This window comes from Pelmatolapia mariae, linkage group LG13, assembly GCF_036321145.2.
Source record: "Pelmatolapia mariae isolate MD_Pm_ZW linkage group LG13, Pm_UMD_F_2, whole genome shotgun sequence".
NCBI lineage: Eukaryota > Metazoa > Chordata > Actinopteri > Cichliformes > Cichlidae > Pelmatolapia > Pelmatolapia mariae.
The window spans coordinates 15,165,635-15,179,589 of NC_086238.1; the positions used below are offsets into that span (position 1 = coordinate 15,165,635).

The 13,955-nt window shown below is 39.3% G+C and overlaps 1 protein-coding gene across 5 annotated transcripts in view; it reads left to right on the forward strand.

Annotated features, from left to right (window-relative positions):
• pde10a (phosphodiesterase 10A) overlaps positions 1-13,955 on the forward strand; it is a 62,399-nt gene that overhangs the window by 10,924 nt on the left and 37,520 nt on the right. For 2 of the 5 annotated variants that reach the window (XM_063491255.1, XM_063491256.1), the window contains exon 2: positions 6,846-7,224. The exons of the other annotated variants lie outside the window; for them this stretch is intronic. In XM_063491255.1, the coding sequence (XP_063347325.1) occupies positions 7,161-7,224 (64 nt within the window). In that variant the 5' untranslated portion in view covers positions 6,846-7,160. The remainder of the gene's footprint in view (positions 1-6,845; positions 7,225-13,955) is intronic. 5 annotated transcript variants of the gene reach the window in all.

Here is a 13,955-nt window from a genome sequence, read left to right on the forward strand (position 1 = left end):
CAGTTGCATAGTTTTATTATTCTTTAAATTTGAAACACCTTTGGCATGTAGAGAGTAACCAAAATAGAATGCAACTGAAAGCTTTAAAGGAAAGAACAGGACTGTATTTAATCAGCGCCACACAAAATGAAGACTGGGAGCATCGTCCTTCTTAGCTTCCTGTGGACATATATTTAAAAACAGTGATTCCATAAAAGGCATCTTTCACCACTTCTTCCTCTTTGCTGCTGACAAGACAGTACTTTTCCTCTTTGGGAGGGACTTGCAAGGAGCTTAAGAGCCAAGTTTTATAAGTGGACACTTGTGGACACAACATGTAATTACTGCTGTCCTTTCTACACATTCTTCCACTAATACAACGACGCTGACAGAGAAATCTGCCTGCCTTTAATGGTTCCAGTGCAATTTCCTGTCAATATGATCTCTACATGGGCAGGGTCCTTCCAACATACAGATGAGATACCACATGCAGGCAGCCTGTACTTGCTGTATTCACTTTCTGCTCTAATCTTTAAAGAGTCCTTACTAATTCTAAATGCCCAAGTCAGATCCATGTGGCAGTTTTCACAGAACTCATATGTGCTTGCAACTAGATGGGCAAATTATGACAGTGTTAGTATGGGAACCCGCTGGTTAGTCTGCTGACAACAGGTGTGTTTTCCAGGATTTGAATGTATTCAGCAGATGTTTGTCCGTCAGTGTTTATTAATTTTTTAAAAATCAGATAAAAAGGTTAAACTTTTGTCAGACAGTAGTTAGCGGTGGGTCACCACTTGATGTGGCAGATTTTTTTTTTATTACACAAAAAGCAACCACAATGGGATTTATGTCCCCTGCTGATCTGGTGATCTTTTACTTGTTACACAAATGTGTAAACCACTGCACTGTGAAGCCACCCACCTGTGACCGGCCAGTAGATCAGCAGAGTGCAAAAGTCTGTTCCTTCCCTACACATCCCCACCCTTGTGGATGTGGATAGATATATATACTATTTTCACTAGTTTCACACTTGATATACATGCAGTCAGGCTAAGTGAGGAATAATTAACCAACATGTAATGCTTTGAAAAGCGTTCCCACTACTATACTGATTCCTTTTTGTACTCTCTATTGTGGATCTTGGTTGCCATTTTTCTTGAGGAAAAGAAAAAGTGACAATGGGCTGATTTCTGACAAGCTACAAGCTAAACAATGTGCATCTAAACAATAACAAACACTTTTCATTTTTTATTGTTTAGTGGACGCCATTGTGGGAGATAAAGGCCTTTATTGTTAATCTAAATTTATAGTGCCGTAACCATACTGGCAATTTTATATACTGAATGTGGTCTAGTGATGTTTTTCTATTGCTGTTATTTTACCATAAAGTTGAACAAGAATTTGTTAAGGTTTTTAGAGTATTGTAGTGTATTTACTTCATATCCACAGAATCCTTTTACTTTCTTTAAAGGCAAAAACATAACTAAGATCACAAGCAACACAAACTTGTATTTGCACACACGCTGACATTAACTACGCCTATGAGAGTCTCAGAAAAACTGAAGGAGAGGTTAGAATAAAAGGGAACAATGAGATTAATGGCCTCGATGTCCTAATGATGCCTTAGGAAAAGAAAAAAACAGAACCGAGTTTCAGAACATTGAGCGATAAACAAAGATGTCATCTTTTCTCTTGGGACAGTGAGGATGTCTGAGCGAGCAACAAACCTTTCCTCTGGGTACGTGTAATATACTGCTATCTGACAGCAGTTATTCATAAATGGCAATGATTAAGACGACAGAGGGCGGGTAATGATGTGCTGTGATTTGTATTTTCATTAACCTAAATTATGCACATCTCACACTTGTCCTAATGGATCACCGTGCCATGATGTCCACTGACGTCACATTTGAGATGAGCCGCATTGCAGTCGCATGCAAATTTGTGCATGCCAGGCTTTGTGTAAACGTGGAGCTTTTATTTCTGTTATTGCATTTTCCAGCAAATAAGAGCAAACAGAGGCAGTTATATGCTCTTTGGTTGTTGAACTAGTTGCAAGCCAAGCTGTGAAGATGTGCATAACTCCCTCAGCCCCCCCAGGGACCCTGTATTTTCATGGGCCTGCCTCTGACGTCAATGCTCCGGCTGTCCTGTGGATTGTCAGAACAGACTATTCAGTCGGGGGGAGGGGACTGGAAGTCTCTGTGGTGTGTGCCTGCCGCATGTGATGATGTGTGTGTGTGTGTGTAGATCTAAGTATGTTCCTGCCTGTGTACATGTGCTCATGTTTGCATGCGTTTGCATGTGATCTGTAAATGTTTCACTTAAATCTCGTGTGTGTGTGCGCAGTGGGGAAAAGCTTGTACAGGGCCTTGAATTAGAAATGTGCTTTAAGTGGATGAGGCCTGTAATGTGGGTGTAGGGGCATAAGGTTGTGTGTGAACGAGAACACACACGCACACACGCCTGACGATGTGCAGCTCTTATGCTGGGAGACAGGCCGAAGTCATCAAGAGGATGTTTGCTAAAAACAGCCGAGAGGGGAGAACAGTTGAGCATGACTGTGGACCACTCACTCACTCTTCAGTCAGCTGTTGATTCTCCCCCTCTCCCCCAGGATGACAATAGTAAAGCCAGTCTTATATTATGCGTGTGACACACAAGTCTCATATTAGGACAGATCAGATTTCAACCTCTTTCATCATCACCTTTCAGATTTACTCTTTTTTTTTGTTTTTTTGTATTTTTTGTTTTACACACATGTTATCCATTCACACGAGGTTTTGGGATTTGGTGGTTGCAGGACAGGAGATGTTGACAGTGAGAAGAATGTGCATTCACTGTTCAGAATGATAGACATCAAGACAGAGAGAAAGCTCACTGACGTTTTGTGTGTTCTTGTGTGTTCTTCACCACAAAAAAAAAACAAAAAAGAAAAAAAAACTTGATCAGTCTCTCTACCTCCTTAATTTTCTTTCTTTCTTTCTCCTTTTTTTACATGCTCTCCAGACTAACACTATGTTGTAACTCAACTACATCGCTTCAATTTCAGGTACATTAGTTCTTGTTTCCACCAATTTCAACTGACTTTATATGACTATCTATTGAATGGAAATAAATAGACACCAACTATTTGGCAGGTGCAAAAATAGTGACTAAATGCTGACTAATATTTCAGAAATTACAATTTTGCATAGATAATATCTTGTTAATATGACAGTATATGACTACACTGGTAGAAGAAAGAAAGGGATTTAAACATGCAATGTTATACTTATAATCACTAAATTGCAGTTTATATAAAATAAAATTCATAAACAAATTAAATGTTTTAGTTAAAGGTATAAAATTATCATAATGTGTACTTTATGCTTCTTTTAATATTACTCTAGTAAATAATAAGTTAAATAGTACATTTTTAATTGTAATACCTATATAGTATTACTTAAGCACTAATACAGGATTTTTAAACATGGTGTTGCTAAGAGTAAAGGATATTAATAAATGAATTCCTCCATGACACAGAAGTTATCAGGAATTATGTATTAAAATGTGTTAACACCAACATAGAAGCTGTACAGGTATATGTGATGCTACAATATTACTGTAGTTGTAGATTAATGGGTGTACTTTTCTAGTTTTTACTTAACCACGACAAATCTGAGGTGGCACAACCAACCATGTGTCCCTAATGAAATACAGATAACCTTAAATACTTAAAACAGTAAAAAGAAACATCTGACAGCTCAAGATTTTTTCCCCAGATCTTTCTGTGTCTTTCTCAAACTTTGAGAATTCTAACAGTTTTTAATCATATGCAAAAAAAATACATTTTTCTTTAAGACAATTCACCTTTGAGCTCATGCCTTTAGCTATTTTTTAAAGGCTGTGGTTTAGGTGTATTTCATTCCGAGAGAACTAATCTTAATCCAGGTAAAATATCAGTTTTTCTTCGACGGGTCAAGCTGGTCGGTTACTTCCTGTTATGCAATAGTTCATCACATGTGAAAACGGTTTTTCCGCCACTTTGGAGAGCTGCGGATCAGAAGGGTTCACTGCTGGGTCACAGACGGACCTGCTGCATCCTTTGTGATTTACTGCGAGTAAATCTGTAACCATCTCACAAAAGCTCATAAACCCTCCAGTCATGAACTTTACAGTGAACATTTTCAAGTATCTGTTTAATACCTACATTTCTATGTAAGCTTCTTTGAGGCCATAGAGGATGTGCAGAGTTAGCCCTAAAGGAGCTTAAAAAGCTCTTTTAGCTTCCTCTCGTTTGATTTTGTTCATTTGTTTGTTTGCTTGTAACATCTGACACATTTTTGAACATTTTCAGAAAACTTTGATAATGAAAACTCTAAATACAAAAGATTATGCATGGAAACGTGTTTTGTGTGGTCTTCCCTGAGTGAAACAGGATTTTAAATATATTCATGTATTATTAAATAAGATGTTAGCAATGTGTTGAATGTTAATTGTTTCCCTTCATTTTTGTGGATTTTCTAAAATTCCTTAAACAATAATGTTGGATTTGGATTTTTTAAATGAAAAAAAAAATTTTTTTCTGCAAAAAGAATTAAAGGCACTGTCAGTTTTCTCATTGTTTCCACATTTGAGGATTTTTATCATCAGAAGGAGTGTATCGGAATGAACTCATTATGTTATACGTGACCTCTGAATGGACCAGCTGCTTGAGAGTGTAGGAATGCTTGTGATTGATAGAGCAGATGCTGACGTAACCTGCCACAGCTTGCAAGCTCTCTTTCTCTTTCTCTCTCTCGCTTGATATGATCAGTATGTGACGCTGTGGCCATGAGGGAGTCTGGCACACTTTATGCTGTATCATGTTGCCGAGTCAAAGCTGTTTAGGTGCTCTGAGTGCTGATAGCACAAGCACACATATGCAAAGGTTATAGAGATAGGAGGCTCACTTCATTTGGGAATTGCTCTGGTAACTTCACCGCAACTATTCACACAGGGAGAAAGACAGATTAGCTATTTAAGCATTATTAATAAACATATATGCTGTTAAGTGTTGGAATGTTCTGTGCATTTAATATGAATCAGTATATTTGTGGATAGTGTAGTTCATTGATTTAGATTACAGGACCGTTTTGCTTTAACACAATCCTAAAATTGAGGTTTTGAAGCCATTTTTGCTACAAGGATATTGCTAGAGGACATATAAAGAAGGCAAGAAGTGCAAATTAACACGAACAATGGGTGTCCTTAAAGATATCAGAGAAAATAATACAGGAAATTCTCTGACTCGATTTTAACACTTGATTTTGATTTAAATGTTCTACTGTTGTAAGTTTGCCAGCATGAACTGAGACAATTATAACCTTTAACACTGAAAGGCCAAAATATTTTTCACAGTTCTTATGATGTGTTTGTGTATTAAACTTCCAATGCTCTTTTTTTCCCCCTCTCTCTGTCTCTCTCTCTCTCGTCATCAGATGAGATGAAAAACGTTCATCTGGTTAAACTGAATTTGAGGTTAATTTGATTACTTTTAATCCTGTTATTTGGTTTTGGTCATTATAGTTACAAGATTATATCTCTACTCAAAGGCTGTAGTGAGCAGGTCTAAATATTTCTGTGTGACTGCAGATGTGCGATCTTTGCAGATATTTGCAGTTGGGCCTTTCCTAAAGGAATGTACTACATTGATTTATTTTACTGTTCCAGTTGAAGGCAATATTTACAATTATAATTTATGTAAATGTACAACAGAGATAGACTGGAGAAATAAATCAGTTGAATACAAGCCTTTATTAAATGCAAGACTGTGCAGATATTTGAAGTCAGGAGCCAAAGTATGAACAGTGATCCACACAGAAACTGAAAGAACCTTGTGTAAAACCTTAAAGTGAGATAAGGCACGAATCAGACCTTGGAGCGATCAATGTTTAGACTGCACTTCTCTCTCATTCAGGCAAAAAACGATTTGATTTGTGTGCAACTTTTCAGTAAGTTGAATAAAAGTCTTGACTGATGCACCAGGAGGAAAGTCTGTCCTGAAATGATTTTTTAGTTTTTAAAATAAACACACTGTCTGCTTTTTACTCATTCAGGCTGATCTGAACTAAGGCGATTTCTGGACAAAGCCATTCATAAATTTGGTTTGGTAACACCCAAAGTAATTTCCTTGTTTTCTCCTTCTACTTCCTTGTTTTTAACTCTCATGGCTAATTAGTTCAGAGTCCTAAAGACTAAGGGCTGGAAGGGATTCATTGCCTTGCTAAAGGGCACGTTGGCAAGACACTTCAGACTGCGTAAATCCGAGTGCTTTAAAAACCATGCTGCATCTTTTCATTCACAGTATTCTAAAGTAAACCCTCTGTTGCTTTGCCCTGCCTGCTGTAATTTCGAGGTTGTCACTGTCTCCTCTTTGACCACTGAATAGTGGATCAGGAAACAGCAGCGTGTCCCTGGAGAGCGCGGGGCATATGGTTCGGCCCCTTTTACGCAGCCAAATTCAGGAAAAAGAACAGCAGTGCCTCCCAAATGCGTCAAATGGGTACAAATATACCGGAAACAGCTTTATTGACCCTTCAAAATACTACTTTTTAGAGATTTCCTGGATGAATAGTCTTCGGAAGTATTGATGCTCGCTTATTTTTCGTGAATATGCCGCAGAATTGTATTAAAATCTTGAACATTACACATAAAGACATTTTTTCTCCCTAGGCAAATCCTGTAGTCGTCGCTTGCTGTTTTATTTTGAAAATCAAACAGGAAAGCTGTGTATGAATTAACAGCGTCGCGCTACCGTCTCTCCCCTTGTGTGTGTGTGTGTGTGTGTGTGTGTGTACTCCCATTTCTCTGTGTCTATGCGTCGACGTCTCTGCTCCCTTCAGTCTGCTGCTGCAGCACATCCACAGCGGAGCCACCACGCTGAGGAGGCGGATCGACTGTAGCTACACCTCGGCCAGCGGTGCTGGGTCATAGCGCCGGTGGAGGAGCGTGGAGGGGGTGGCACCACACTGCTCTCCTTGCCCTTCCTAAATCGCGCACAATCTCAAGCATTGAAGGCATCATCACATCAACGCGTCCTGGAATAGTTTCGGGGTTTGGGGAATTTTTTTTTTTTTTCGCTCAGACGCACCAAGTTGCAGCTGCAGAGGCGCACTTTTCCCCGTGGCTCCTCTCTCCTTTTGGGCTCACAATCCGACATGGAAGATGGTCCGACTTCCACAAGCTGTTTCAGAAGGTTAACGGACTGTTTCCTGGGTGCAAGTAGGTATTTTTCCTAATAAAGTTTCCAGTGCGTAAAGTAATTTTTACGCAAAAGTAAAACCGCTTTGACCTGACCAAACTGTGCAGCAGATTGCCAAAAAAAGAAAGAAAGAAAACACGGGCTAGTTTGGCATCTATTATTTGTTCTGGTGCTGCAGGCGTAGGCTGTGTGATTTGCCCATTTGTCTTCCCAACTTTATGAATGGCAGATGAATTAGATGGGTGGGGACTCCACTGGAGGGTCAAGCAGAACCGAACTTGGAAAATATCACTTCTGTCTCTGCAGGCACTTTAAATAAAGATTAAGCTGGTCTGTAGAGGGGACAGTCAGCAGTTGTCCGGTAAGACATGGCATCGAAAAAAGCGAAGTCTACATCATGAGATGAAGCGAAAAAAGAAAGTACGAGTAGGGCACTAAAATGTGGTTTCGGAATAAATATTTTGCAAATTAATTATAAAAATATAAAAACGATTGCTGTTTAAGTTATCGCACGCATGTAGTTAACATTTATGTAGTCATCGATGTTTTTATGCCAGTGCTGTGTTAAATCATTTTCCCATTCTAACATTTATTATCGTTTTCTTTTCACTTGTTTTGGATTTTTTTAAGTGCGGTGTGATGGTAAACACCAGTCAGGTATGCTCACAATTTCATATTACTGTCACTGAAAAAGATGACAGGATTAGCAAAACAAGGTGTAAGATCAGTGAATTGATTCGTTTAGTTTTGTTTGCTTTTCTGTCACTACAGTCATCGTCCCCTATATTTGTTTCTTTAGCATGTCCATGCGTCTCAGGGCTGAGTTTACATCCTTTGTGCATGCTGTTTTTCAGTCTCTCTCTGCTTATCTTTTAAATTCTACCGTGGGAACTTCTTGTCATTTGTTTCTCTGCTGATTGGGGTTTACACTGTTTGTGTGACCCATGGATAACTTCAGTTTATGCGCCTTCAGGGACCTTCAGTGAAGACCTGTAATAAGAAGTTCGCAGTTTGAAGCCAGGTTGATGCTTGAAGTGTAGACACAGCAGTGAGCATCTGTGGAATGTATTGAGGTACAGTATGTAGGTATCTCGCCCTCATACTCGAGAATTTCAGATTTAACAAAGCTTCTGCCCTTTTTGGATTTACAAAACAACAGCATATGAGGGTGGCTGCAGGTGTCAGAGTATCTTAAAGTAATATCTGCTATAGAGCTTGACTGCTCTAATGTGTACTGTATATTATAATTTAATAAACAAGTCATTCTCATAGAAAACATGAGAAAAAGTTATCAGCCAACCAGTTCTGCGTCCGGCTTAGACGCCCATGTGGGTATATAACTCATTTCTTCAAATAGCCGTCGATTAATCTGGGTTTAATCCGGGATTAACTTGATGTTCCGTTTATGTTCTCCCTGCATGTTTTCCTTTCCACTGATGCAGACACATATAATTTCCCAGCTTGTGTTTCTACCACTGTTTACATGAAGCGCTTTCTACAAATATTAGGCATGTGATAGATCATTTTAAATGGCTCCTGCACATTGTATGTTTTTCTGCATGGAAAAAAAAGTGTTCTTTTGTTCTCTAGAAGCCAATGGTATGTTTGTCCACCTATCATTTGTCATTACTGATATGGTACCTGTTGCTGGACCGTCCAGCAAAACCAGTCCGCCCTGAAGGGATAGACTCAGTTTGTCAAGACAACACGTTGGCTTGTTCACTGCCCTTTGACTCCTATAGTTAGACCTAACTGTTTGTAAGATGACTTGGAGGAAATCTGCTATAGTGTGCGCAGATGTGTGTTTCTTTGGCTGCAGATAGCTGTGGTCAGTGCATCAAGGTCAAACTGGGCTAGCACTAATATGATCTCTCAGGCATTTTTTTTAAAACCCAATTGGCTGTTGACAAATTGCTTAACTTAGTGAAGAACGACACATTGTCAGGCAGGAAGTGTTCACACCAGACATTTCCTATTCCACCACATGCCTACTCTCTCACGGTGAGGACTTCTCCCAGCAAAGTTGCTAAATCTATAAATGCATGTAGTGCTTGGTATGACTGGAATATGAACATAGCATTTAAATTTGAATGACTAAATAATTCCAGACTTGGATCGAGCACATGCCAAATAGTTTCTCTTTGTGATTTGTCTTCACTGTTGATTTAAACTCTCTGGAAATTCAAGCCAAAGAAAATTAGCTTGTTATGGCGTTTGAACCCTTTTTTTATAACGCGATTTGTGCAGGACTGGATCGGTGCCAGGGCACAGTGCACCGCTTGAGCAGTGAAACAGATGACATTCTCCTCAAGGCGTCCATTGACCCCTTGTCATCTTGTCATGGGTTGGTATCTGAGAGGATGGGAAAAGGCCACATGCGTGTAGATTTCTTTACAGCTTGTCTTTGTGTCAAGGCTCATAAAAGAGCACAGCGCTGGAGAAGATGCAAGGATCTGTGGTTCTCATTACCGGGTCCCCACTGGCCCCTCTGTAGAACGGCTGCAGAGTTCAGCATCGACCAGATGTGGAGTGGGGAACATGACCCTTGATTACTGATGTGGCTCTCTGAGGGGGAGTTTTGGGGATTGGGGGGGCATTGCTAAATCAAACCACTACTTCAGGCAAGATGGTGGGACTAAGAAAGCAACTCCAGCTCATTATGAAACTGTGACGCTGCCTCTTGTTCACATTTAGTTATTATTTTAAAAAAAAGTGAATACACCAGAAAGGTTTTAGTTTCTAACTTGAATGTGAAGGCTGCTCAGCTGCGTATCTGTAACAGTGGTTTGAGGGCTTGCCTGTTATCACTCTGCTAGGCTGTAGATCAAGGGCCCCACGCCTTATCTGCATCTTAATTTGCCATTTATCGCCCCTTTTTTGTCTAATGATCTGGACCATGGTAATGGAAAAAGTGCAAATCACATTTCCATGGAAATCTCCCTCTCTGTCTCTCAGTCGCTTGCATGCTTGTGCAGCCGTTGGGGGCGTGTCTGTGGAGGTGATGGAGCAGCAGTTAAAGTCCATCGTGAAACAGCATTTTCTTTATGTGACACCTTTTCTCTGAATGGTGTATTGATTTAACTTCACTAGTCACCTCACCCTTGGCTACGGTGAAATGTGTGTGCGTTCACCTGCATAAGTACACACACACACTTACCCAGATTCGGCAGCTCAGGCTCAATGAATAAATGAGGTGAACAGTGGGAGATGAGTCAAAGTGTTTTCATTCTCAGTGTTCGCTCTTTTTACTTGCTCACTGAATGTCAGTGTTAGATGCTGTGCTCCAGCCCTCCCATAGATAAGATAAGAACCACATGCTCTTCCCACCTCCTGGCAAGGGAGTCCCAGGCGAACCTGCTGACGCACGCACCCAGCAGCCCCCACCACCCATCCCCTCTTTCCTGCCTCAGCCTCATGTCAGGAAAGTGAAAAGTACTACCTTGGCAGCCTGCCCTTGACTCTCTGCCAGAAGGAGTGCACTTGAAGAGAAGTGGTCTTTTCCCTTTTTCTCTCATGTGCGTTTTTCATCTATGTGTTGTGAAGGAGGAGCATCTTGCTCACTAAACATCAGCATTGCCTCCGCTGCTCAACATCATCTGACCGGGAGTGCTGAAGGCACACAGTTCAGGCACAGTCACACCCAGAGCTTGCTGCTTCATCGTGGGGAAACGAAGATGAGTGATAAGACAGAGTGCAGCTGAATGTTGTTTTTAACAGCTCTGCAAATGATCGTCTGTTCTTTATATGTCAGTTTCTTTATTAAGTTTAAAAAAAAAGAAAACTTTTTTCTTAGCAGCGTCTCACAAGATTAGTTTTTAAATCAATCATTCCTATATATTGCACTTTTAAAAAAATATATCCTCATATTTGCATAAAATACAAATAAACCTCAATTCAGTTTTGTTTATATAGTGCCACTTTATATTGAAGGTAAAGATCCTACAATAATAGAAATAAAACCCCAACAACCAGATGACCCCGTGTGAGCAAAACACTTGGTGATAGCGAAAAGGAAAAACTCCCTTTTAACAGGAAGAAACCCCCTGCAAACACACACTTTTTCCTGTTAAAAGGACAGGCAACCATGGGCAATAACCAGTTGAGGGTGAGGAGAGGGAGACAGGATGTAAGGCACACTGTGGAAGACAGCCAGTAATAATAACAGTAATAACAGAGAGTGAAAAGAGGTGATAATAATAATCCAGAAGAAACGATTTCACCCAAAAGTAACCACCTTCCTTTGCATAAAATACAGATCAACCCAAATAATAATCAAGAAGAAATATAAGTAAACATGAGTGTTGTCTTAACTGAAAAGCTTTGTTAGATAGATAGATTGACTCATCCTTACCCTCACACCTCAAATTAGCTCTCCTGCTTATGGAAACTTTTTGGAAAAGAAATGAATGAAATGTAAAAAAAATTAAGATAACCTGTTAATGGTCATTTCATTTTATGATTATTATGATTTTATTTGACAGATTAAAAGTTTCGAACCCAAACGCATATTTTGACACATTTTAACGCACAGTAAAAATCATGTACATGTAGCAAATATTTTTATAGATTCTGAAAAATAGTCATTTTGAGATCCAGTTTAATACAATTGAGCAACTCTGATCATTAATGTATTTTTTTAAAGGTCCCATATAATGATATTTTGATATTGTGCTATGAGCATTTTATAAACAACAAGGTGTACTGCCGGCATTCACCGATAACAAGCTCGCTTCTCAGCTTTACAAGCAGTAAGAATTCTTCTTAATATGAAGAAAATAATTAACAACTACACGTGCTGTCTGAGCTTCACTAACTTGGTGAAAGCCAAGAGACTTTGCCGAAAGAACAAAACATTAAAAAAAATAATAATTTTATAGACTTTTCAGAGAACAGTCATTGGTTAGTTTCCTGCTGCCTCTTATAGTTGGAGTGTTTGTGTTGATTTGGGTACATTCATTTTAATTCTTATTCTCCAACAGAAAAATTATGGTTATGGTTTCTTCCACTTAGCATCAGTTAGACCACACCCACATCACCAGGGCGGTGTACTAAAGTGTGGGCATGGCTCCGGGCAGCAAAAATAAATAAATAAAAATTAAAATCTTTATAATGATAATAATTCAGCTAAAAATATTGGTGTCACTGATCGACCAACCAGGAATCTGCCGATTTCCAGCACACACCAGACCAGTTACTGGTTGGTTGGCCTTGTGTATATCTGATTATTGGGGTCATTATTCAAGAAAAATATTGCATTGTATGTATTACACGTTACTTGTTACATTTCTTAAAAGTATTGCAGTATATTTTTAAAGTACTTGCCGGAGAAAGTAATTTGTTACACTACTCGTTACTTTCTTGTTACGCCGGAAGATGACTTGAAATGCATTCTTACAATAACCAGTTAACAGTATAAACCTATAGGCTACAGTTCCATACACCAACACAAATCCCTATCCTAATAAGGACACACAGATGATCTTTCTTGAAGTTTTTAGGTGTCAACACAATGCCAACAACACAAAAGATGAAAACCAGCACAAAGAGAATTCAATAGAATCGCTACATTGATTCTACAGTAGAAACATGAACAGGTGAACGGAGGCTTCGGCCCTGACTGCTCATCACTGCTTTTGTTACCTATTGAAGATCAGGATCTGGCTGCTGGGCTGGGGTGCTCGACAGCCATAACAAAATCACTTTGGGTTCTAGCTTTTTGTTAACATCCTACCTGTGCAGATGTTTGCAAAGATGCAAAGGTGGGTTAGCGGTGTAGTGCAGTTGTTTCGGTCTTGGATGTAGTTTCCGTTTCACTAACGCGCTCTTCGCCTTGTGTACATTAAATAAATGTAACGTCCATATCTCCACTCCTCAAAAGCTGTATTGCTGTACTGCTGCAACATTTTCCTCCTTCTGCACTCAAACTGAAAATAGCTCATTGTAGCACAAATGTGCAGGAAGAGAAAACCACGTTTGTTTGGTGTTTTTTTCTTTCTATCCCCCAAGTGTGCAGATAACTGAAGACTCTTAGTAAAAACATAATTGTAACTGTAATGGAATTAGTGTATTTAAAATACAGTGTAGTACAGTAACATCTTACATTACTGTATTGTTGAAAAATGTAATGCAGTTACAGTAACATGTTACTTCCACCCAACACTGCTGATTATGAGCTGGTGCTTTTCATGCATGCGCAACACATGCGCAGTCCATTTAAGTCGTCACACGCACACTCACAGTCGCACACTAACATGTCATTAGCTTGTGACAGCTCTAGCTCGTGAGCTATGAGATCATAGCTCTATGAGCTGTGAGTAAATACATGAAGTTCATCAAGGTAAACCACCAAAAAATTAAATGACAAAAACATTCATAACAACATCTAATCATCTTAAATCACCTTCACCTTTCTGAGCAAAGGGAAGGCATCTAAAGCTAAAGCTATCCAGAGCTCTGCGGCCTCCGTGTGAGGAAAGGATCAAAGCAGAGAATCAAAGAATTTATAAATGTGCTGGAAAATTATGCAAGAAACTGACATTTGTTTTGTTCCATAAATCTGTTGCACATGCTTTTGTTTGGTAATGTAAAACATGTTAGCTAAAGATGGGTGTACAGCAACTCATTTTTTTGTTACTTATTTGGACCTCTTTCCAGCAGCAGTCAGTAATGCTTTCAGTCAGTGAACATCCTGTAATTTACTTTATTGCAGTTTGGGGAAGATTGTAAAATTTGGTCTTTTCTTTTATTAAGA